Raw genomic sequence first — 25499 nt, 5'->3', positions numbered from 1 at the left:
AACAGGACACTGTGACAGAAACCAGAGCGCACGGAAATGCTGTTTACCTTCCCTCCATAGCGGTACCTATTTATCTACTTGCACTGGCGTGCTTTCAAACTGCTAGGTTGGCAGAAGGTGGGACAGAGCAACGGGAGCTCACCCCATCTCAGGGATTCGAACCTTTTGATCAGCAGGCCCAAGAGGCTGAGTGGTCTCCAGTGTTCCCCAACCTTGGCCCTCCAGCTGTTTTGGACTACAACTCCCATCATCCCTCGCTAGCAAGACCAGTGGTCAAGGATGATGGGAATTGTAGTCCAAAAACAGCTGGAGGCTCAAGGTTGGGGAACACTGGTCTAGACAAGCTCTGAGGTAGCGGGGAATGATACTATGAGCAACTATGAGTATATACAGTAATTCTGAAAAAAATAGGAAGAGAAACAAAGACAAAAAGGAACAATTCTAAGAATAGAGGGGGATTATTTATGACAAATCCCAAGAGTCTCTACGTACTTACTTCTACTTGTCACTTATAAAGGGTTATTTATGACATTTTTTCATCTTGAGTGTATGACAAGGATAAGGAAAGAATTGCTTATTTTATGACCTGTGAAACATGAGGTTAATTTTTGGAATAAATTACAGGTCCCTTACTCTGTGTGCTCTTCTAGATCAGTGGTTCCCAAATCTCCCCATCTCCCTGTGGGTTTTGGCAGACCACTTAACAATGTGGTCTGTCAAGTAATGTGCTGTAAGATTTCTAATTGTATTTTGACACACAAGCTGTGGACTGTCTGAATGAAGCTTGTGAAACCAAGGCTCGCCCATATTGCCTATTCCCTTGTTGTAGTTTTTGTTGCTGTTGCTGGCGTTTTTTTGCACATTCGTGGCATCCTCACCACTAATGGTGTTATCCAACCATATTATAGTATTGCGTTTTCTTTCATGTTTGTCACTGGGCCTATTTTTCCTTCCCTCGCAGTAACCAAAAAGACGAAAACGAGCAAGCTGAGGAGGAGAAGAGACTCCAAGAACTAAATGAGCAGGTCAAAGAGATCAGCGAACTTCAGGAGCCAAATTTCGAAGGCGAGACACCCCCAGAAGTATCTGAGCAGCACCAAGAGATCACGCCACAAAACTTAAATTACCAGACCGAAGAGAGCAGTGAACTTTCAGCGCCAGATCTTGAAATTAAAATCCAAGATCTATCTGAGCAGGTTGATGAGTACAAGCCAGAAAACCTTACTGAGCAGGCTGAAGAGAGCAGTGAACTTACGGAGCCAAATGTCGAGGACAATAAAACCCAAGAACTAGCTGAGGAGCAGGACCAGGAGAACAAGCCACAAGGCCCAGATGAGCAGGCCAACGATGATAATCCTCAAGATCTAAAGGACAGGGTTGAGGGACGTGTGAAAACATCACTGCTGCACCTCCCTGGTAAAGAGCCCTCCCTGTATCCTCTTTCCAGAATACCAGATTTTTATTTGGCAGAACTGCAGAATGGACTACAAATCTCCCCTGCCTCTCAACCTCAATTGGATGAGTAAGTAACGTTCTGGCATTGTGGCAGAAATCTTGTGCTTCACATTTGATTCCTTAAGTTGTCCCTAGTGTTGCCAACTTCAGCACCAAGCAACAGCATCCAGCACCATCCTCTGAGTGAGGAACGTCCCAGATGGATTTACATTAATTTATTAACTTATAAAGAGAATTATATGAAAATGATGTATATGTGGTATTTAACACCGGTTAAGTTGGCAAAAATGTACAAAACAAGAAAAATAAGTGTTGGAAATGTAAAGAAGTACAAGGTATGTTTCATCATATGTGGTGGCAACGTAAGATTATTTAAAAATTCTGGGAAATGATATATAATGAATTGGGGGGGGGGGGAGTTAAGAATTAAAACAACAACAACCCAGAAGCCTTTTTATTAGGTATTACAGGACTGGATCTACCTAAAGAATATAAGAATTTGTTTATGTATGCAACAAAGCCACCCAGATATTGCTAGCCCAACATTGGGAAGAAGAAGTCCCCACTAAGGAAGATTGGCAAATTAAGATGCTGAACTGGCTAAATTAACTGGGAAACTTAGAAATCAAGATGACAACAAATATAAAAAAGAATGGGAAATTATTGCATATTTACAAAAGCAATGGACACAAGTTAATGCATTAGCAGGATTAAAACAATAACACTTGTAATGTTATAGACAAGGTTTAAAATTGGAGGTAATCAGAGATAAAGACTTTGTTGACATGCACGAATGAAAATAATACAAAGGAACCGGGATGGGAGGGGAAGGAAGTTGGGGGAGTCAAGTAATCCCATAATATGGATTCAATACTGACTGTGTATATAGTTGTTTTAAATGTTTTATTTTATGCTTCTTTCTTTAATGCAAGGTTTTTGTGACAACTTTTTTTTGTATAATATTTTTATTATCTTGTTAACCATTGCTCTCTCTTTTGGTAAAAGTAACATGAAGGGCTGGTATTCACATCTTAGGGTGGGAGGAAAGTGTTGTGGGTGCCAGCATGGAATGGCAGCTATGAGCAGCAAACAAGGAGAAGAGGTGATGGTACCCTGTTCTGGTGAGTACTGTCAGGGCTCTCTTTAGCATATGCACCAACAGGGTGCAAAGATCTGCCCAGCGCCCCCAAATTTAGTTAATTTCGTGTGAATGGTGCCATTGAGAATGACAAGTGCTACCATTGAGTCTGACAAATGCCGCCGTTGTGAATGACAAGCGCTGGCGTGGCACATCTTTGGTAAATGAGCGCACAAAATCTAAAGTCCTTTAGTGAAACAGTAGGTATACATTTCGGTAATACCTAGGTATATATGTATTTTGTTTATCTAGCTTCATCAAAATTATTATTTCATAACAGGTAGATAGTTAAGAGCTTAGGCGGATTCAGCAGCGGGCGCCCGGCGCCCCCCAGAATTCAGCGCCCGGGTGTCCCGCACCCCTTGCACCCCTGGGTAAAGACGGACCTTAGTACTATCACAAAAAGAGGTTTTAAGAACTCCAGAGACCCTGCATGAGCTCAGCCAGTAGCTTCGTATGGGTGTTAAATAGGATGAGGGACAGAACCATAGCTGTCAACTTTTCCCTTTTCTTGCGAGGAATCCTATTCGGAATAAGGGAATTTCCCTTTAAAAAGGGGAAACATTGACAGCTATGGACAGAACAGATCCCTGAGCAGCTGCCACCCAGTTCAAATGCCAGGGGGTGTGCTAAAATTCTTCTCTGGGCTGAACTGTAAGCTGCTGTCCGAGATGAGCTAGGCCCTGGGAAAGAAGCCAGTGGGTCAGAGCTGCAGTATTAAGTCAGAAACTGGGACGAAAGAGTGAGCCAAATTAAGTCAGAAACTGGGACGAAAGAGTGAGCCAAATAAAACACGTAAAACACACTAAGTAGGCCTCGTTGCTCAGGCAGCATCTAATTCTAACAGGAAGCTAGTTATAATCCTGTAAAAGAGGCTCAAAAGGCCACCCATTCTTGACTACTTGGGCAGACACTCCAAAAAATAGCAGAACCACTCAAGAATATTGTCCGCAGTTACTGATACCAAATCCAGATCTAGGTGAATCAACAGCGTCATTCCGCCCCAGCCTTTCTCCTGAAGTAGGCTGACTAAGGAAGAGGTTGGCTTCCCTACCAGAGGATTGCAAGCTATGGGGTGGGGAAAGAAGGGTGTTTTCCTCCTTTCAGAGTTTCCTCAATTGCAGCCTGAATTCGCTAACATCTAAGATGACCGTCCGCTCAGGCTAAAGCATTGCCTTCGCTATAAAAAGACAGTTTGAGGGGAATGGTTTTTGTTATGTCTTCAGTGGTCTGTGTTTGCCTGAGCTTGAGTCTGGACGAACGATTCTGAGCACCTGTGTTCTGATTCGATACATGATGTCCAATCACAGAACATTTCAGAATTTGGGCCTCTGTCATTGGCCCTTGAACTCTGAGTCGTGATTCGCAGCTTGGAAGTTTAGACAGCCAATCACGTTGGGAGTGGGAGCGGCCCAGGCTTTCAGGAATGTATATAAGCAGTTGCTTTGTCCCTGTTTCCCAGTTATGTAGTTCAAGAAAGGTTCTTGCTGCTGTCAATGTGTCTTGCCTTGTGGGAACCCACCAACACTTCAGTTTTCTTTTTCTTTTTTGTTTTTCAAAAATATATTTATTTGGTTTTACTGTATTTTTCGCCCTATATGACGCACTTCCCCCCCTCCAAAAATGAAGGGGAAATGTGTGTGCATCCTATGGGGCGAATGCAGGATTTCACTGAAGCCTGGAAAGCGAGAGGGGTCAGTGCGCACCAACCCCTCTCGCTCTCCAGGCTTCAGGAAGCTATCCGCAAGCTTTGCAAGCCCGGCGGGAGTTCCCGCAGGCTCGCAAGGCTTGCGGGCAGCAGCCTGCAGCCCGAAGCACGGGGCGCCCTCCGGAGTTGCCGTCGGGCTTGCAAGGCTTGCGGATAGCAGCCTGTTCTGGGGTCGGGGGAAGCTCGGACTTCCCCCACCCCAGCCCCGTGGCTGGTGGGGGAAATGATTAAAAAAAAATATTCATTTATTTTTCCCCCTGGGGGGGGGATGAATTTATTTAATTAATTCATTCCCCCCCCCCCCCAAAAAAAACGAGGTGCGTCCTATGGGCCGGTCCACCCTCTAGGGCAAAAAATACGGTACATATTATAATTTACAATCATACCACAACACATTTAAAAGTACAAGATTCCCACGAATCTCTGGACTTCCCACCTCCCCCTTTGTGGGTCCCATTGTTAAGCCTTTTCTGCTGCATCTTTTATAATAATCCAGATTTTTATAACTCCATTACATCCATAGTTCTCGTTACGTGTTATTAAAATCCCGCTAACAATTTTAACTGTTTACAGTGGTTTCTAAGGTAAAGTAAAAATTCCCCCCCATTCCTTACTAAAGCTTTGATTTTCCTGATTTCTGATCTTTCCGCTCATTTTTGCCATTTCGGCGTAGTCCGTCAACTTAATCTGCCATTCTTCCTCTTGAGAGGAATAGTTTTCATTCATGCCTGTGACTGGACTAATTCTTTCCTCCTCCCTTGCTACAGAATTCCACAACACCAGGCTAAAGATGGCAAACTCCCCGACCTGAAGGAGGAGGTCGAGGAAGCTTCGGAGGGTCTGATGGAGAAACTGACACTACCGCCTCAAGACAAAAAATTAAAGCCGCCTTCTATTACCACCATTGTGGATTTAAAACCGCAGTCCAAAAAGAAGCTGAAGGATTCCCTCTCCTACGTCTCTGCTAAATCCACTTATTCAATGTAAGCAGGAGCAGAAAGCTAGGACCAAAGATGGCCTACAGTTCATTTCTGAGCTCAGGAACAGACTCTCCAAGTGTCCCTATTTTCCAGGGACAGTCCTGGATTTACAGACGCCATCTTGGTTTCTGATTTGATCCCAGGATGTCCCACTTTTCTTTAGGATGTCCCTACTTCCGTCAGTGGAACGTTATAGGATATGATAGGGTGTCCCTCTTTTCAGCAGAGAAATGTTGGTGGGCATGGAGTTAGGCAACTCACTGAACCGAAGAGATAAGTCGCTACACTACCTTTAGAAGACATCTGAAAGCAGCCCTGTATAGGGAAGTTTTCAAATGTTTAATGTTTTATTATGTTTTTATATCTGTTGGAAGCCACCTGGAGTGACTGGGGCAACCATTATTATGGAATAAAGGTAAAGATAAAGGGACCCCTGACCATTAGGTCCAGACGTGACCGATTCTGGGGTTGCGGAGCGCATCTCGCTTTATTGGCTGAGGGAGCCGGTGTACAGCTTCTGGGTCATGTGGCCAGCATGACTAAGCCGCTTCTGGCGAACCAGAGCAGCGCACGGAAACACCGTTTACCTTCCCGCCGGAGTGCTTTCGAACTGCTAGGTTGGCAGGAGTAGGGAACGAGCAAGGGGAGCACACCCTGTCGCGGGGATTCGAACCGCTGACCTTCTGATTGGCAAGTTCTAGGCTAACCCACAGCGCCACCCGCGTCCCTATGAAATAGGATGCCCCTATTTTCATTAGAGAAATGTTGAAGGGTATGAAGCTGTAATACCCTCCTAAAGAAGGCCATCTTCTTCTTGCAATGATATAGATACACCAAATATTTATCAGAATTAAGTTCCAACGTGTCCTATTTGAAGACAGATAGAAGGAAGGAGAGAACATTCTCTGATGTGCTGCCATTTTCCACAGGCGATCTGTACGGAATTTGCCAGCGCCTGCAAAGGTCCCACTTCAGAGACCCCCTTCTCCCAAAGTAAAACCTGAAACTGTTGATAAAGGAACTCAGGTAAGATGAGTATTGACTTCTGCCAGACCAGTGAGATCATGTGGGTCTACGCAGCCAATCCAGTGCAATGGGCAGGCGGGTTGGTGTTCCGTAGTGATGCATGGCATCGTGGCATGTTCACAGTTCAGGAAATCAAATCGCACAGCTCAGTGCGGCCAATAAAGTGGCAAACAGTATGCAGTTGAAATGCCACTGGCAGAATTTGAACACATATTGATAATGCTGGGTAATAAACGGGTGCTGCTTTTAATGGCCCCATAAGCAGCTGCCGCGGTGGGTCCGGGCCGCTTGCATAATTCTTCTCTGTGGGGATGTGTTGGCTGCTTGAAAAGTTTGCAGCATAGCCCCCCAACCTGTGGTGAGGCGGTGCCCCCAACCATCCCACTGTGGCAGAGCTGGGGGTCCCATGGTCCTCCACCAGCCAGAATGGCCAATAGTCTGGGATGCCTGGGATTTCCCAGTGACAATTATTCACACATAAGAACTAGTCACACCATCTAGTAATATGCAGATTGGGCTTGCCGCATGGTCCTGGCCCCCTTCTACACCTCCCATGTGTTCACTGTGTGCACAGTTGTGGGAATGTTAAGGATAGTAGGAAAGGATATATTGAATAAGTACAGTGGTGCCCCGCAAGACGAATGCCTCGCAAGATGGAAAACCCGCTAGACGAAAGGGTTTTCCGTTTTGGAGGTGCTTCGCAAAACGAATTTCCTATGGGCTTGCTTCGCAAGACGAAAATGTCTTGCGAGTTCCTGCAGGGTTTTTCCCCCCCCCCCTTTTCCCCAAGCCGCTAAGCCGCTAAACAGCTGATCCGCTAAGCCGCTTAACAGCTGATCCGCTAAGCCGCTTATCAGCTGATCCGCTAAGCCACTAATGGGCTTGCTTCGCAAGACGAAAAAACCGCAAGACGAAGAGACTCGCGGAACGGATTCTTTTCGTCTTGCGAGGCACTACTGTATTGTCCTTCCTTCACTCACACTAGTACCGGTAAGTGATGTAGCAGAGCAGATTCCCCTCAATATAGCTGGAAACTAGTTTGCAGATTCGTTTTAATCTCTTCGTTAAGATTCTTTCCTGGTGTCCCCTTTAAACCCTCTTAGAAGAATAAAGACACGAGAGTCGCTTCTGAGTAAAGTAACAAAAAGTTTACTCACATTTCAGTTTCCCGAAAGGCAGGCTTTATTTAGTGGTTACATAAAGAAAGAGACTGTGAGTTCATCTCATATGGAGACTGAACTTATGTGCTGCTGGCTGAGAGCCAGCAGACAGCAAAATTACATTTAGATAACAAAATGGCTGCAGGAAAGCAGTCCAGCAGCAAAAGAACAGCAAGACAGGAAGTTCAAGACTGAGAAAATGGCTGCATGACTCGGCCAAAGCCACACCCATCTCCTCACATGCAGGGGGAGTATGTTCCAGACCAGTGGAACAGGAAGTTACACTGACTGGATGTCCCCCTGCCTAGGCCCACTCTAGGGAGATAAGGAATGTTGTCTTTGACTGCTCCAATGGATGACATCCCACAGTTGTCACCTGAAAATTGCTACTATAAGGACCTCTAAGATTGACAGTCGTAGCCGCTGTCAACTAACAAGAGTTCTTCATATATTTCAACAGTGGGATAGTGATCAACATTGTTTGTCAACATGGAATTGTCTTTTCTCTTGGGTTGAACAGTGCAAGCTGATGCTCATGCGGAAATTGCAGGTGCTTCCGAGGACGCCGTCCCCTCAGAGACGCCGTGTACAGAGAGCAAAGCCCCCAACTGCTGATAAAGCGACCCAGGTGGGAGCCGAAATCTTTGCATATAACAAGGTGGATCCGGGGCCGGCCTACCTGTGAGGCAAGGCGAGGCAACTGCCTCAGGCGGGAGGAACCACAAAGGCAGCAGATCTTACCTGCAAGGAATGCATCGGCCGCTGCTGCTGCTGTGGTGCGCTCCTTGGAGACTGGATCTGTCACCTCCTCAGCAGCACCCCCATACCTTCTTCGCAAATAGGAGGTCTTCTGGTCTCTTCTCATCCCTAGGGAGAAAATGGTGGGGGTTGCCCTCTGGGATCTCCTGGGCTCTGCAACCCCCAGCCATGTAATTCAGGGCGAGTCCCCTTTTCTCCTACAATGACCTTTGATTTCCTCTTCAACCAGTGGATAAGGATGATTTGATTCCCTCTCTTGTTCCTGATGTAGATATTCACCTTTCTTTCCTGGCAATGAAGGGCACCGTTTTGTGGTTCACCCCAGGTGCCAAAATGTATTGGGCCAGCCCTGGATGGCTCTAACCCTAGAAGCCCCACCTTGTTAAGCTGCCTTCACTCCAAGCTCCCCTCAGTGTCCTACAGCAGGTACCTTCCCATTGCCAGTGAATTAAACCATGGGACTGGTGCTGTTCTGCCAACAGGAGAACAGCCCTGGCTTTCCTAATGGCTCGTCACCTGCCTTTTGTTCTCCTAATGTCTCATCTCCCAGGCAATTACCTCATCAGGAAACTGGCCTGGTTTATATTTTAACATTTGCTGAATCCAGGGGTTCAGTGTCTGGCACCCAGAGACTCATAACAACGTTGCCAACCTGTCGTACCTTCAATTCCCGTTACCCTCCCTCTTTTACATGCAGAAAGCAGGACAGGTAAGTTATAGTGAAGAGAAGACGGAACTCAGGCTGCTTCAGTGATATCAGAGAGCCACAAGAACTTGTTGATACTTCCTTCCAGGAAGAGCAGTGTTACCTCATATGTCCTAAGAGCCATTTTATTTTGTACCCTCTTTTGTGGCAGAGTTTATTTGCATGCATGGTATGGTTTGCCAGTCATAGGTTCCATACTTCATTATATATTTTTTCAGCTTAAAGAGCAATTCATACCACGATCCATTGGGATGATCTCTGGCTCAGTCAGCTTATTCCCAGCATAGCATGGGCTATGCCAGGCAGAGGGCCTTCTTGGTAGTGGCACCCTCTCTGTGGAATCCTTCAGATGTGATGGAAATAAACAACTATCTGGCTTTTAGAAGACATCTGAAGGCAGCCCTGTTTTTAATGTTTGATGTTTTGTTGAGTTTAAATTATTCTGCTGGGAGCTGCCCAGAGTGGCTGGGGAAACCCAGCAAGATGGGCAGGGTATGAAGAAGAAGAAGAAGAAGAAGAAGAAGAAGAAGAAGAAGAAGAAGAAGAAGAAGAAGAAGAAGATTATTCCAGGTCAACAGACATGCTGATGTAACTCCCTCTTTCCAGCTCAGCTGGGACTCGGCTGAGACTGGTGGGCCTTTTTGCTAGTGTAAGCCCTGAAAACTGGGTATTCTGAGGGAGGGGTGGGACTGGGCATGGGGGGCAGGACTTACGCTGGATCCTGACTTGGTTCAGCTTACTCATGTGACCTCAAAACAGGGCAGAACCTATGGCAGTGGGAAGGATGCTGCTAAGTCAAGGTCTGTTTTAAAGGCTTGTTTCAGCCTCCTCTGCCAAACCCAGGCTGCATCAAGCAGCAGTACCTTTCATTCCTGAAAGGAGGTTAAAATAGGGGTAATTTACGCTGGTTTAGCTGAAGACAGCATAAGTTTCGCTGCTTTCTGTATACTTATGATCACATTGCAGGACCATTCATCACTTTTGGCAATGCTAATTCGCAGTTAGGGATGCCAGAAGGTACTGGTTTGCATTCTGACCTGAGTTTGTCCCAGCTCTGCTGCAGTTCGGCTTCTGACAAAGAATACACTCTTTGTCTCCCTGTCCACCATGGCAGACGTTTACATAATTAATCCCATAATTAATTGTGTTAATATTACATCATTCCACACCATTCATTACAGTGCAAATGAAAATCAATGCAGCTGGAAAGGGGAATTTGTAATAAATTACAGATTGTTTGAGAACTGAATAAAATAACAAGAGCAAATGCTGATATTTGCTGAATCGATTTCCATTCTGGACATAGGGCGAATAATTTCTGCTCCTGCTTCTGTTGAATTCTCCGACTACACTAAATGCAGTTGGTGATGCAATACTGATAAGCTTACTCTTAGAATATTTATCTTCCCCAACTAACTAGAAGCGCAACAACTTCAGCTGCTGTTTTGATAAGACTACACACAGAGAAACACCAGCTTCCCAAAATTTCTCTCCAAGCTTTGGTTGTCACACTTCAGATGAGATATCTTAAAGCCAAGAGATTTCTCCTTAATCTCAACCCCATCACTCCTTAACTATCTGAGATTGCTAGGCTGTAGCTCTGAACATTTGCTGTAGCCACAACCTTGCCATCCTCACCAACAGATTAACTCCAACTATGGGAGGTTGGAGAAGAGACCGCCTGTTTTGATCAAAAAGAAGAAAACAGGGGAAACGACCATTAACAAGACTTTTCCAAGCAAGACCAAGCCATCCATATTGCGTAAAGAAGGTGACAGCTGTTATGACAAGTAAGAATCACTGGATAGTTAAGACCAGTGCTTTTTTTTCCCTGGGGGGACGCAGGGGTACACATACCCCTAAACATTTTGTGAATCTTTGTACTTTTGTCCATTTGCTGTATTTTTTCCCCAATTTGAACTATAAAATGGTGGTCTTCTTGAGTCAAAATGAGAGTAGCCCTAAACATTTTTTATTTTATTTTTTAGGAAAAAAGCACTGGTTAAGACAAACTTCTCCACCCTTCCTCCATCAATTTATTTGGACACTTCCTCTGTATTGTTTTTTCACACTTGCTAAAAGCTAAATTGTTTAGGCAAGCCTACCCAGATATGTAAGAGGCATGCAAGGAGGTGGGTGGCAGAATCAACTACCATTTATATGTATACCTGGATTTATTTTTAAGGTCAGCTTGTTTTTTATTTTTATTGATAACTTTAATGTATATTTTATATTCAGTGTAAGCCTCTTAGACATTTATACAATTAAGAGGTATACCCATATTAGAAATGAATGCCTATTTAATTCTATTGCAACTCATCTTCACCCTTGTTTATGCAAGTCTGCCAGCTCGGCTGTTCAGACCAGGAGTGGTGATTTCTCATCAATTTGCCTCTGATCTTGTCAATTTCCTCGATCAAAGCAAAAGCACTTAAGCAGTATAAGAAGAGGAAAAGCCCTGCTGGATCAAAGGCTATCTAGTCAAGAATATGTTCTCCCAAGGGCCAAAGAAAGATCACCATGGGAAGCCAATAAGCAGAACTTGAACACAGTACCACTTGTCTAAAATCTTGTTTGATGTGAAGAGTGTAAGAAAATATTTCCACTGGGTTGGTCCACCTCTTGCTCCTTTATTGGAGGGACTCAGTCACCAGTGGCAAACTTGGGCAGTAAGGTAGGTAAGGAGGCATCTGGCTTTGGGAAGGAGGCGGGAGGGCTCTGGCAGGGTCCTAGAGCCCTTCCACCTCCTTCCCAAAGCTGGGAAAGTGCTAACTAGGCTTTGGGAAGGAGCAAGGAGGACTCTGGGACCCTATCTCTTCCTTCCCAAAGGCCAGCACCTCACCTACCAGGCTTTGAGACGGTAGCTCCCATTCTGTGCTCACCATTCGCAGAGCCCTAAATCCACCCCTGCAGTCACTCATGGAAGTCTGAGTTACTGGTAATTAAGCCACGCGGGTGGCGCTGTGGGTTAAACCACAGAGCCTAGGACTTGCCAATAAGAAGGTTGGCGGTTCGAATCCCCGCGACGGGGTGAGCTCCTGTTGCTCGGTCCCTGCTCCTGCCAACCTAGCAGTTTGAAAGCACGTCAAAGTGCAAGTAGATAACTAGGTACCGCTCCGGCGGAAAGGTAAACGGTGTTTCTGTGTGCTGCTCTGGTTTGCCAGAAGCGGCTTAGTCATGCTGGCCACATGACCCGGAAGTTGTATGCCGGCTCCCTCGGCCAATAAAGCGAGATGAGCGCCGCAACCCCAGAGTCGGTCACGACTGGCCTAATGGTCAGGGGTCCCTTTACCTTTACCTAGGCAGTGGAAGACAGGAGTGCCTGGCGTGCTCTGGTCCATGGGGTCACGAAGAGTCAGACACGACTAAACGACTAAACAACAACAACATATTTCACCCGGAGCGGTGGGGTTTTGCAGTCCTGTGCTTGCTCCCACACCACTTCTGGTAGTCCCTGCAGTTTCCACCCACATAATGAAGAGTTGAGTGCAAGGTTATATCCTCTGCTAGCAATATACCCCCAGGCACTGCCAGCATGCTATACAACCCATAATCTGTCCTAGGTGGGATCTAGAAACATATTTTTTTTAAAAAAAATGCTGTGAAAATGCTTTTTTAAAAACACGTTTTGAAAAATATATGGAATTTGCCATATATATGGAAATATATGGAATTTGCCTCACCATCGCCATCTAGGGCCACATTTGTATAATGCACTCAAAACATTGTATTTGCAGCTGTATGGCTGAGTCCTCTATCACAGTGTTTCCCAACCTTGTGCCTCCAGCTGTTTTTGGACTACAATTCCCATCATCCCTTGCCACTGGTCTTGCTAGTCAGGGATGATGGGAGTTGTAGTTCAAAAACAGCTGGAGGCACAAGGTTGGGAAACACTGCTCTATCACATTGTAGACGGCAGCCCTTCACTGACATTAGGCTTAAAGGAAGGAGGGCCAGATTTAGGTTTGATGAGGCCCTAAGCTACTGAAGATAATGGGGCCCTTTATATGTCCAGCTGTCCTTTGTCAACAACAAATTGTCGCTGTTTTTTGTGTTGAATAGATGCTATATGGTGATTTATGGACCTAATACAGGCATGGCCAAACTTGGCCCTCCAGATGTTTTGGGACTACAACTCCCATCATCACTAGCTAACAGGACCAGTGGTCAGGGATGATGGGAATTGTAGTCCCAAAACAGCTGGCGGGCCGAATTTGGCCACCACTGACTTAATAGGTATCTAAAGCCATTTGCACATGTTGCCATGCAAACAGTCCATGCAGAATGTAGGCACCCTATATATAGAAATGAGCAAACCAGTGATATTTTAGGGAGCAGGCTAGCAGGCGGGGCCCATGATTTACATCATAGGAGCCTACACAACACAAAACATTGTTGCTGTATGTAGGTTTTCTTTTATTTGTTTTTTTATTTTATATTTTGGAAATGTACAGCCAGTGGGTTTTTTCCTTTAATTTTTCTGGGGCCTCCCAAATGAGTGGGGCCCTAAGCTACAGCTTGTTTAGCTTATACGTAAATCTGGCACTGAAAGGAAGCAACCATGAATTGATGGCAGCCGTGTTGCTCCAGGTACCATGTAAATGGGGTGGGGTGGGGTCTTTAGGTGGCTTCTAAGTAACCACTTAGGGACGCAGGTGGCACTCTGGGTTAAACCACAGAGCCTAGGACTTGCCAATCAGAAGGTTGGTGGTTCGAATCCCCGCGACGGGGTGAGCTCCCGTTGCTTGGTCCCTGCTCCTGCCAACCTAGCAGTTTGAAAGCACGTCAAAGTGCAAGTAGATAATGTAGCACTGGTGGACAGATAAATAGGTACCGCTCCGGCAGGAAGGTAAACGGCATTTCTGTGTGCTGCTCTAGTTTGCCAGAAGCAGCTTAGTCATGCTGGCCACATGACCCGGAAGCTGTATGCCAGCTCCCTCGGCCAATAAAGCGAGATGAGCGCCGCAACCCCAGAGTTGGTCACGACTGGACCTAATGGTCAGGGGTCCCTTTACCTTTACCTTATGTAACCACCATTTCTGCCTTCCACAGTATCTGCACGGAGGATTCCATGACTATTAAAAAGGGCAAGTGAGTATTCCAGACCCTTCTGTCCTGCCTTGACTTGACTCCCGGTTCTTTCATCTCCACCTTCCCTTGTGCATGTCAGGAGCTCGTCCTACACTCGAGTAGGACCCTGGCAGAGACACATGCCCGACTGGCATGTTCTCTCCCTCCTGGTCTTTCGTTCAGAAGCTTCAAAAGCTTTCTTCAGCCTGAACATCACAGCGACCGATGCCAACCGACACCAGCACACTTAGGGATCTGCAGATTTTGGGCATCATGCATAACAGACCTCAGCAACTCAGCATTTTGGCTAATCTACTTTATTTACATATAAACACACACGGAGCACTGCAACATGGCTCCCTTTCTCCCTAGCATCAGACAGCAAAGAGAAAAAGAACAAAGGACAATAGTCCCACTTCACGAAACACAGTAACACAAACATCCTGGCTCCATCACTTGCCACTCTGTGGAGTCAAAACATACACCGTCATGTGATAGACAAAAATCCCATGACTGCAGTCATAGAGCAGGAATTCTAACAGTTCAGGCCTGTTGGGCCCACCAGCTTTCCTCTGTTTTTCCTTTCGGCCATCTTGGTTCTGCCTCTTTCTCAGCTTGTCTCCCCTTTCATTTCCACAGGAATGCAAGAATATGCAGCTGTCCCTTCTGGGGATTGAACCTGCAACTTTGGCATTATCAACACCATGCTCTAACCAACTGAGCTATGCCCATCCCACTGTCATCCCTCAGCGGACTCAAACCACACTTAACTGAAGCTCAGAGATTCATAAAGCGGGAAATGGGATTAAATTGTGGTTTTACATTCAGTTCCGTCCTAAAGCTGTGGCAGGAATCACCAATGTGTTGTTCACAGGTGCACCCACACAAATAACATAAATACCAATTATGTTACAACACTGGATATGTTTCCAAGCCCACTTGAAAGTGCTGGTTTTGACCTATAAAGCTCTTTATTGCTCCAGACACCAACATCTTAGGAAATGTCTCTCCTTATAGGAACACTCTTGGACACTAGATTTTCAATTGAGGTTCTTCTCCAGGTCTGCCCTCTGAGGGAGGCTCAGAGGGTGGTCACCAGGGAGAGGGCCTTTTTAGTTGTGGCTCCCAATCTGTGGAATGCTTTCCCAAGCGAGGTCTGCCTGGCGCCTTCACTGACATATTTTTGGCACCAGGTATAGACTTACCTCCCGCCCCTGGCCAGGCACCTGATAGACTGAGATGAAGATGTTCTAGCTATTAGTGTGCCTCCAATCTTGTTATAGGGATTGCTCTGTCTTTATGGTATTATGTATTTATATTAAGTTTTTCATGTGTTGTAAGACCCTTGGAGATATTTTGGGTAACAAGCAACTAAGTCTAAAATGATGATGATGATGATGCTTAAAGATTTGTATTCTGATCCCTCAGGGATCAACAAATGGGTCAAAATTAAGCAAAAATCATTTTAGTCATTCTGCATGTGTTTTGGCAGGAAAGCTAAAGCTGTATACAATTTCCACATAACTGTTTATGAAGGGGAGAATGAAATGGATTCGATGTGTAAGGCGGGACCTAGATGGGAAGGTAATTCATGTCTTCATGTTTCTTTTCTTTCTTTTTGATAATTTTATTAGTTTTCAATTGCAATCCAATAATAGCCTCATTATAATGATACCAATTTATAATACAATTATTAATATCAATAGTTCAAATACCAAATTATATAATGTAGATAAGGTGCTAGAATTGATTATTTGCTTTATTTCTGCGTTCCAAAATCTTATTAATTTCAATTACACTCCAGTCAAAATAGCAATCCCTTATGCAACACCTGCAATATGAATAACTTCTAACCATGTTGACACATTAAATGATTTATAAAACTACAAGTGAGGAACTCAAACTATATCCTCGTTCTTCCTGTGTGTGGTAATTATTCTGTCTGTGGTGTTTCTTCCAGTCGTTGTTATATGTTATGTCTTTCTTCCCCTGGTTGTTGCTGTTCTCCAGGTAATTAATGTGTTCTTGCCCTGACGAGAAATCTGTGTAGCTGAAAAACCTGCAGATTTCCTAACAGAGAAACATTTACTCTTATTTTGATTTATAAGCCAGCACGGTCCCAGGGACATAGAGTGGGGAATAAATCTCCACCTTTTGTATCTTTACCCAAATGTGCTTGGAGAGATAGTGACAACATGAAATCAAATCAGAGCTACATTAAAGTGTATGGTGCTTTCATCTCTTTAATCGAAACATCCTGAGATGTGGAGAGCTTCTTGACATCACAAGCTTCAACCATTTCCCAGACCCATTTAAGTGCCACCATTTTGAAATGCTAAAAGTACACAGAGAGTGATAACTGTGTAATTCACAGTACTAATTCTTTCTCCTCTGACCTCACTGTTTATGATTCCCCTCTGCCCCCAAATGCTCTGGGTCTGGATCTGTGTGTATGTACACACACACATTACTGAAACTCAGGAGAGCATTTAATGCACGTAACCCACAAAAGACTATGTGATAAATATGTTAGCAGGTGGTGCTGTGGGTTAAACCACAGAGCCTAGGACTTGCCGATCAGAAGGTCGGCAGTTCGAATCCCCACAACGGGGTGAGCTCCCGTTGCTCGGTCCCTGCTCCTGCCAACCTAGCAGTTCAAAAGCACGTCAAAGTGCAAGTAGATAAATAGGTACCACTCCGGCGGGAAGGTAAACGGCATTACAGTGTGCTGCTCTGGTTCGACCCGGAAGCTGTACGCCGGTTCCCACGGCCAATAAAGTGAGATGAGCGCCGCAACCCCAGAGTCAGTCATGACTGGACCTAATGGTCAGGGGTCCCTTTACCTTTAAGACTGGTGAGTTCAAGCCCCATTGATTTGGGTGGGGCCTAAACACAACGTGGACTGGATCTAAGCCACTGCATTTGACTACAGCACAGGTATTGTGTTCTAATTCGGGGGGGGGGGGGGAATTGATCCATCTAGCTCATTATTAGCTACCTTGATTGGCAATGGGTCTCCAGGGATTCAGACGGGTCTCCCAGCCCAGCTTGGTGATGCTGAGATGCTGAACCGCTGAACCTGGGGCCTTCTGCATGCAAATACTCTACCACTGAACCAGGACGTGGATGGCGCTGTGGTCTAAACCACTGAGCTTCTTGGGCTTGCTGATCGGAAGGTCGGCGGTTTGAATCCCCGCAACGGATTGAGCTTCTGTTGCTCCTGCCAACCTAGCAGTTCGAAAGCACACCAGTGCAAGTAGATAAATAGGTACTGCTGTGGCGGGAAGGTAAACGGTATTCCCGTGCGCTCTGGTTTCTGTCACGGTGTTCTGTTGCGCCAGAAGTGGTTTAGTCATGCTGGCCACATGACCTGGAAAACTGTCTGCGGACAAACTCCCTTGGCCTGAAAGCAAGATGAGCGCTGCAACCCCATAGTTGCCTTTGACTGGACTTAACCGTCCAGAGGTCCTTTACCTTTACCTTTTACCTTTTTACTCTACTACTGAGCTAGAACCCTTCCCCCAAAGTTTTTTTGCCTCTTGTTCTTTTTCCCAATCAGTTCCAGAAACCAATGCACTCTCATCCTTACTTTCCAGAGTCTGCATCCTCTTCAGGGCTCTCCAAGGCCTGCACTGTTTTCAGCACACTTAAGTCCGGAATGATTCACACCAGCGATCTCCTCTTGACTTTGCACACACTGGGCATCCTAGTGACCAATGCTGAAATGCGTCGGACGCTGAGGCATGTCAAGGTGACCGGTATGTGACAACCTTCATCCTCAGATCTGTGGTTTTCCCTGGCAGTTGTTTGCAATCTTGGGGAACTCTGATATGCCCAGAAGCCCTGTTGAAATCCAACTGCTATATGAAACCAGCTACATGCACTGATTTAAGTGGGTCAGATCCAGCTCCTGCACAGTTGAGGGTGGGGTGAACAGACCAAAGGACAATTTGTGTTCCACAAGAACAAGTTTCTTTATACCTTGGCCACCGAGACCATATAACACCGGTCCTGAAAGACCTACATTGGCTCCCAGTACGTTTCTGAGTGCAATTCAAAGTGTTGGTGGTGACCTTTAAAGCCCAAAATGGCCTCGGCCCAGTATACCTGAAGGAGCGTCTCCACCCCCATCGTTCAGCCCAGACACTGAGGTCCAGCTCCAAGGGCCTTCTGGTGGTTCCCTCCCTGTGAGAAATGAGATTACAGAGAGCCAGGTAGAGGGCCTTCTCGGTAGTGGCACCCACCCCATGGAACGCCCTCCCATCAGATGTCAAGAAAATAAACAGCTATCTGACTTTTAGAAGACATCTGAAGGCAGCCCTGTTTTTGGAAGTTTTTAATGTTTGGTGTTTTCTTCTGTTTTTAATCTATTGGGAGCTGCCCAGAGTGGCTGGGCAGAGTATAAATAATAAAATTATTATTATATTATCATAAGCCTAAGCCGGAAGACTTTACAAGGGTGGCAGGTGGAGAAACAGCTGAGCTGCTAAACGACCTGCAAATCTCCATTTTGAAAGTTCTTTTGTCTCCCAAACCTCATGGAGTGAGGATGTAAATGAAACTCTCCTGAAGGGAGAGTAAACATCCTAAGGCCAATGGAGGCTGAAAACAGGCTGTGGATTATTTCATATTTTCTAAGTTGTTGAGCCTGTGCTGGACATTCTATGGATATTTTGGATGTACAGTGGTACCTCAGGTTAAGTACTTAATTCGTTCCGAAGGTCCGTACTTAACCTGAAACTGTTCTTAACCTGAAGCACCACTTTAGCTAATGGGGCCTCCTGCTGCTGCCGTGCCGCTGGAGCACGATTTCTGTCCTCATCCTGAAGCAAAGTTCTTAACCCGAGGTACTATTTCTGGGTTAGCGGAGTCTGTAACCTGAAGCGTATGCAACCTGAAGCGTATGTAACCCGAGGTACCATTGTATCTGTGATGCTTCTGTTCCGATTTTAAAGAGTTCTGCAAGTAAAAGTTTGAATAATATTTTTCTGGGCCTGGACAATATTTTCTTCCAAAGGAACCAGTTTGTATGCTTCCAGCCACTTCAAACTGCACAGTATTAATTTCTGCAACAGAAACACCTGAATAGTTGCAAAAAACTAGGTTTCGCTGTCATGCGCCTACACATACTTCAACTCAGCTTCTGTGTCTTTCTCCATTACAGCATCTGGGACTCTGGATTTCTCTGAATTCTTGGAAGTTGTGAACAATACCTCGCCTTTCACAGACACAGAGGGTATGATAAAGGAAACTAAGGGAGCGAGGGGAAAGAAGGCCGGTTTCCTATTGTTGCTCTGTATGTCACTCTCTGTCTGCGTTCCTGTCGACTGTTTCTCTCTCCTCCACCCTCTCTGCACAAGCTAAAAGTGTTATGTACTGAAGTTCTCACCCTGGGCCAGCAGGGGGATACTGTAGATAGTTTTCACTCAGGTCCACATATGCAAATATGGAATTGAAAGTGACGTTCAGTGATTGGATAGTTACAGAAAGTGGTTACTGTTGCATTGTACTGGAGCTCTATATAAGCAGGCTGGCTGAACCTTTCAGTTCCGTTCTGGCCTGTGAATAAACAAGAGCTGTTTGAAGAATCGCTGTGTCGTCTGATATGTTCACCCACAACTGAACAAAAAGATTTATCCATTGTTGGAGTTGCTGGTGCTGCTTTCCAAAAACATACTCTGTGCCAATCTGGGTGTCTGGCCTTTTGGGGGTCAGTTTTATTTCAGTGGCAGAGCTGAAGTTGGAGGCAGAGCTGTGGGTTTGTGCACCCAGCACCAGCTTACCTGGATGGGACTGAATTTGGGTGGGGTAGCAGCAAGGTGGGGGTCACCTCAGCAAATTGGTAGGAGCACCATATTGGCTCCATCGATCTGCCCAGGCAGCCTAAACACCAACATCACCTGGCAATTAAAGGTTGAAAGTATTTTCTTTTTCTTTTTTGCATTTGCATTTTATTTATTTGTTAACATTCTTATATTATATCGGTAAACGTCATATTACATTACAGGACTTACTATAATATAATTTCCAACATGTGTACAAAAATTATATACAATTTTTTTATATCTAGAAAGAAAAGGGAAAAAAGAGAAAGAACAAAAACAATTCCCCCCCCCAATCATATACATACCAACACATTAGACTTCCTGTCTTTCCCGTTGTATATTCCTTTTTTACAAACGAATGTACTCTTATTATTGTATATTTCCTTACATATTATCTAATACATTCCTATATTAATATGTGCTCTTAGTCTTATTTCTCAACTCAGTCTCACTCCAACGTCAATCAAATGCTAGCATAGCGAACCTTTACTGTATTTTTGAACATATGTTTTATATCTATCCCACTTTTCCATAAATTTTTGTTTTGAATTGCCTCTCAGGGTATTTGTTAACTGCACCATTTCAGCCAATTCTTGTGGCTTGTAATGCCAGTCCGTTATTGTCGGGGCTTCTTGTTCCTAAAGGTTGGAGGTAATTTCAGGCTCAATAATTGTTGTCCTTTCTTTCCCATGTGCATCCTTTAGATTTCCAGACTATTCTTTGGATTTTCAGGAAAATAAATAAAGGTATGGTGGCCGTTGATGACTTGGAAACAGTCTTGATAGGCCTGGGAGTCAACTTGAACAACGAGCAGATACAACAGGCACTGAGATGCACTGAAGTTAGTGAGTATCTCAGTGCGCACCAAGAGAATAAGTTGCAGAAAGAATATCAGACATGGTATTAGCCTAATAATAATAATAATAATAATAATTTATTATTTATACCCCGCCCATCTGGCTGGGCTTCCCCAGCCACTCTGGGCAGCTTCCAACAAAATATTAAAATACCGTAATGCATCAAACATTAAAAGCTTCCCTAAACAGGGCTGCCTTCAGATGTCTTCTAAAAGTCTGGTAGTTGTTGTTCGCTTTGACATCTGGTGGGAGGGCAGTGAGGGAACCACCAGAAGGCCCTCGGCGCTGGACCTCAGTGCCTGGGCTGAAGGATGGGGGTGGAGACGTTTCTTCAGATATACTGGACCAAGGCCATTTAGGGCTTTAAAGGTCAGCACCAACACTTTGAATTGTGCTCGGAAATGTACTGGGAGCCAATGTAGGTCTTTCAAGATCGGTGTTATGTGGTCTCGGCGGCCGCTCCCAGTCACCAGTCTAGCTGCCGCATTCTGGATTAGTTGTAGTTTCCGGGTCACCTTCAAAGGTAGCCAAATAAAACTTGTGGAGGTGTCTGTTGGTCAGTTCTTCATCCAAATTGGTGCTGGAGCTGGAAAATTTGGCCAGTTTTCCATTTCTTTTGACGTCAACAGAAGTTCTTCTTTGATGCTTCATATCCAGTTGTGATTCCTCTCCAAGTTCTCTTCTCACTTTTAAACCATGACACAAATTCTAGGCTTGGAGGGGTGCCACTCCTGAGTCCCAGCCTTCCCTCTCGCTTTGCCTGACTTTTGAAAATATTTGCTTATTTAAGACACATGCAACAACGTGCCCTTCTGCAAAACCATGACAAAGGCAGATTTGTCAACAATTATCCATGGATCACAACTTTAAAATCAAAACAAAACTATATATATATGCCCTCCAAAATTAATTATTTGAACAATCGTAGGCAAAATTTTAAGGCACCTATTATCTCAAAAATGTCTTCTTTATGTGATAAGCTGAAACAAACTAGACCTTTCTCAGGAAACATACATTTTGTTCCGTTTGTAGAGAATGGGAATGTGGACATCTTGAGCTTCCTTCAGACTGCGTGGGGACTGCAAAGAGGCTTTGAGGAAGAAGGTGGGTTGCCTAGTGCTTTGGCTAAAGGATATCATTTTGACATAGTATGGTTTCCATTTATAACTTTTATAGCCAATGATACTGAATTGGGGGGGGGGTTTGGACTATATGATCCACAGGGTCCCTTCCAACTCAATAATTCTGTGATTGTACATACCTACATGACTCATGCACTGCTATGGAGGGGGCCATCAAGGAGTCTCCCTTTGTCTGCCCTAGGACTAACGAGAGCACGGGCCCCCAAGATTTTGACTGCCTGGGGGCCTCCACAGGGTTTCATCTGGCACTGCTTGGGGGAGGTAGGGTGCATGGGGCAAAACCCAATTGCAGTAGCAGCAGTCCTTGCTCTGGCTTCTCCTAGAACAGGACAATCGAATCTGGCCCACAATATCGATTTAGTTGGCATTTTTATTTTGGTTCTGTGATAGGATTTTTGAAGTCTTAGATATATGTTAAATGTTCATAAGTGTACCAACCAAGCACGTACATAGATCAGCACAGGAAGACCGACCTGAAACCATTTTGATTCCCAAACTGAGCAAATGTCTTCTCTGTAAGGTCAAAGTGGGAAACCTCCCCATTGTCTCTTGCCTCACAAATCCTGTCTTAAGGACACATTTAAGATATGAATAGGGCGTGAGCCTGTGACCTGGCCCAGGAACTAAGTATTTATCATTACAAAAGACTGGCCAGGCTCCTCAGGCAATCCAATCAAGTAACCTGCCAGACAGGAGATAAAGTACAACAGGAGAAAAACAACATTCAAATTTCTGTTTTAGACCGCCTTTTCTGTGATGTGGGTATGATGTATCTGGTGGTTGGTCTTAGGTTACACCCCTTCTGTGATGTATGTATGATGTTTCTGGGGGTGGTCTTGATCTACAGGGTGGCAATTTCAAAAGTCTATATAAAGGCTTGCACACCATTGTTCTGGGTTCCTCCTTCCTCCTGCGTGTGGTGAGCGAGGACCCTGTTGCAACAGATCAATAAAGATCAGGCTTACTAGCTGCTTTGCTTCTCAATATTCTCTTGTTGGCCTCTGTTATTTTCCCCTACCAATAGGGAACCTATGTAAGGACTCTATATGGGCTCTTGGATACCCCATAAAGGAAAAAGGGCAGGTTTTGTTTACAACAGTTCCCTGCAGCTTGTTTCTCCTTCCCATACTTGTTGCTGTTTCCAATAAAGCCGTTGCGGGTCTTGCTCCGAGGATCAGCTTTAAAAATAAAGACCAAGGGGGTAGAATCATAGAATCATAGAGTTGGAAGAGACCACAAGGGCCATCGAGTCCAACCCCCTGCCAAGCAGGAAACACCATCAGAGCACTCCTGACATATGGTTGTCAAGCCTCTGCTTAAAGACCTCCAAAGACGGAGACTCCACCACACTCCTTGGCAGCAAATTCCACTGTCGAACAGCTCTTACTGTCAGGAAGTTCTTCCTAATGTTTAGGTGGAATCTTCTTTCTTGTAGTTTGGATCCATTGCTCCGTGTCCGCTTCTCTGGAGCAGCAGAAAACAACCTTTCTCCCTCCTCTATGTGACATCCTTTTATATATTTGAACATGGCTATCATATCACCCCTTAACCTCCTCTTCTCCAGGCTAAACATGCCCAGCTCCCTTAGCCGTTCCTCATAAGGCATCGTTTCCAGGCCTTTGACCATTTTGGTTGCCCTCTTCTGGACACGTTACAGTTTGTCAGTGTCCTTCTTGAACTGTGGTGCCCAGAACTGGACACAGTACTCCAGGTGAGGTCTGACCAGAGCAGAATACAGTGGCACTATTACTTCCCTTGATCTAGATGCTATACTCCTATTGATGCAGCCCAGAATTGCATTGCCTTTTTTAGCTGCCGCGTCACACTGTTGGCTCATGTCAAGTTTGTGGTCAACCAAGACTCCTAGATCCTTTTCACATGTACTGCTCTCAAGTGTTTTAGAAGTCAGAGATGTAATGACATAGCACCATGTTTGTGGAAGACTTCACAACAAATGATCTTTCTGCTTCTCCCCACAGGTTTGCAGTATGAATGCGACACCATGGACGTGAGCCCTTTCCGTGATGTGACTGAGCTTGTCAATGCAGACGCTAGATGGAGGAAGAAATACTGCAATGAGGATTACATCGCTACCAAGTGCCCCATCCCCCTGATGACATTGTCATGTTCAAATAAAGACCTTGTTTTTGCCCCGCCGCGGAGAAGGTTGTCCTGGAAGTCTGACCAGAAGAGGCCCAGCACTGTCATCTCATCAAAAGAGGGAGATATAGGCATCAAGCCAACAAAATCTCAGTCGGATGCTACTGACCTGAGAAGTTCCAGATCTACATCTTCTGTGCGTAACACAGAGGGAGGAGATAAAGACTATGACGCCATGGAGGTGACAGAGGCACAGACAGGCTCTACTGGCCAGACAGACACCATCCAGGAAGAAGAAGAACAACAACAATAACAACAACAAAAAGAAGTAAAGCCATGACATCATTGAGGAGACAAAGTCCTCATCAGACTTTAAGCCCTCAAGTAAGGGTGCTTTGCATCCTCAAGGCACCTTTCTATCCAAGTGAGTTTAACTGATAAAAGATCTTTGGTTTCCTGTTTGGCAGAAATTCTATTTAGAAAAACTCCGCAAACCAGATACAGTTACTCCTCCTGATCAAGTACAGGGGAATCTTTGGAGTGTTTCTCATTGCTTCCCTGCGCCAGGCCATGAAGCCTATTTCCAGAATGGAAGCCAGGATCGCATGGGGAGGGGACTCGATGAACGACTCGTTGGCAGACTTGAATAAAGTCTAGCAGAGCTGTTTCTCCAAACCATTCTCTTCTGCTTCTTAAAAATAAACAAAAGCCTTAGCCTATTTATCGCTGCTGCTGTCATCTTTTTGCAAGGTGCATTTGAAACCAACACAGATCAACGTCAAGACAAGTGCCAAGGTTTTTGAAGCCTCTAGATTACATCTCTTTGGTGATCACTCGTAGCCGAGTAAGATTGTCTTCCATGAATATGGTCTTAACAGTGTGTCCACAAGCGACTGTGGAGGCCAATCCTTCCATGGTGGGGACATAGGTTTATGGGAGTTGATCAGGGTGAGGATTTGCCAAATGTGCCTTCCTCTTAGCTCGTTCCTCCCTTTCATCCTGAGTTCCTGCTTCATCAAAGTCCATGACGCCTTTGGTAGAGGCTATTCTCCAATTGGAGTGCTCTCAGGTCAGTGTTTCCCAGTTGTCAGTGTTTATACTACATGTTTTTAAGATTTGCCTTGAGAGCGTCTTTAAACCTCTACCTTTACATATTACAGTGGGGGTTTTTAACCAGTGAAAGGGGAGATGGGAAAACAAATCACCCCATAGTCCTCTGCCCCCATGTCTCGTCTAAGCAAACCAAGCCAAATGCCCAATACTTCTCTTCTTTCCTTTTAACCACTTCAGCTTACAGGTACCTCTGGTAGAATTGTTACACTGCAACTTGTTATGTACTGAAGCTCTCACTCTGGGCCAGCAGGGGGATACTGTAGATAGTTTTCACTCAGGTCCACATATGCAAATAAGGAATTGAAAGTGATGTTCAGTGATTGGATAATTACAGAAAGTTGTTACTGTTGCTTTGTAGTTGAGCTCTGTATAAGCAGGTTGGCTGAACCCTTCAGTTCTGTTCTGTTCTGGCCTGTGAATAAACAAGAGCTGTTTGAAGAATCGCTGTGTCGTCTGATAT

The 25499-nt window shown here is 45.0% G+C and overlaps 1 protein-coding gene across 1 annotated transcript; it reads left to right on the top strand.

Annotated features, from left to right (window-relative positions):
• Positions 1–931: 931 nt before the first annotated feature.
• Positions 932–24645, top strand: LOC114581804 (uncharacterized). Its single transcript, XM_028702420.2, has 12 exons — positions 932–1522; positions 5069–5284; positions 6211–6307; positions 7988–8095; positions 10577–10722; positions 13985–14023; positions 15495–15586; positions 17599–17760; positions 19167–19238; positions 20532–20672; positions 21717–21788; positions 23806–24645. Exons 2-12 carry the CDS (start codon positions 5145–5147, stop codon positions 24237–24239), a joined length of 1503 nt encoding a protein of 500 aa, XP_028558253.2. The 5' UTR covers positions 932–1522; positions 5069–5144; the 3' UTR covers positions 24240–24645.
• Positions 24646–25499: the final 854 nt, after the last annotated feature.

The sequence above is a fragment of the Podarcis muralis genome, chromosome 13 (genome assembly GCF_964188315.1).
Source record: "Podarcis muralis chromosome 13, rPodMur119.hap1.1, whole genome shotgun sequence".
In the NCBI taxonomy this organism is placed as follows: domain Eukaryota; kingdom Metazoa; phylum Chordata; class Lepidosauria; order Squamata; family Lacertidae; genus Podarcis; species Podarcis muralis.
The sequence above is the reverse complement of the archived record's forward strand: the minus strand, read 5'-3'. Positions and strand labels throughout refer to the sequence as shown.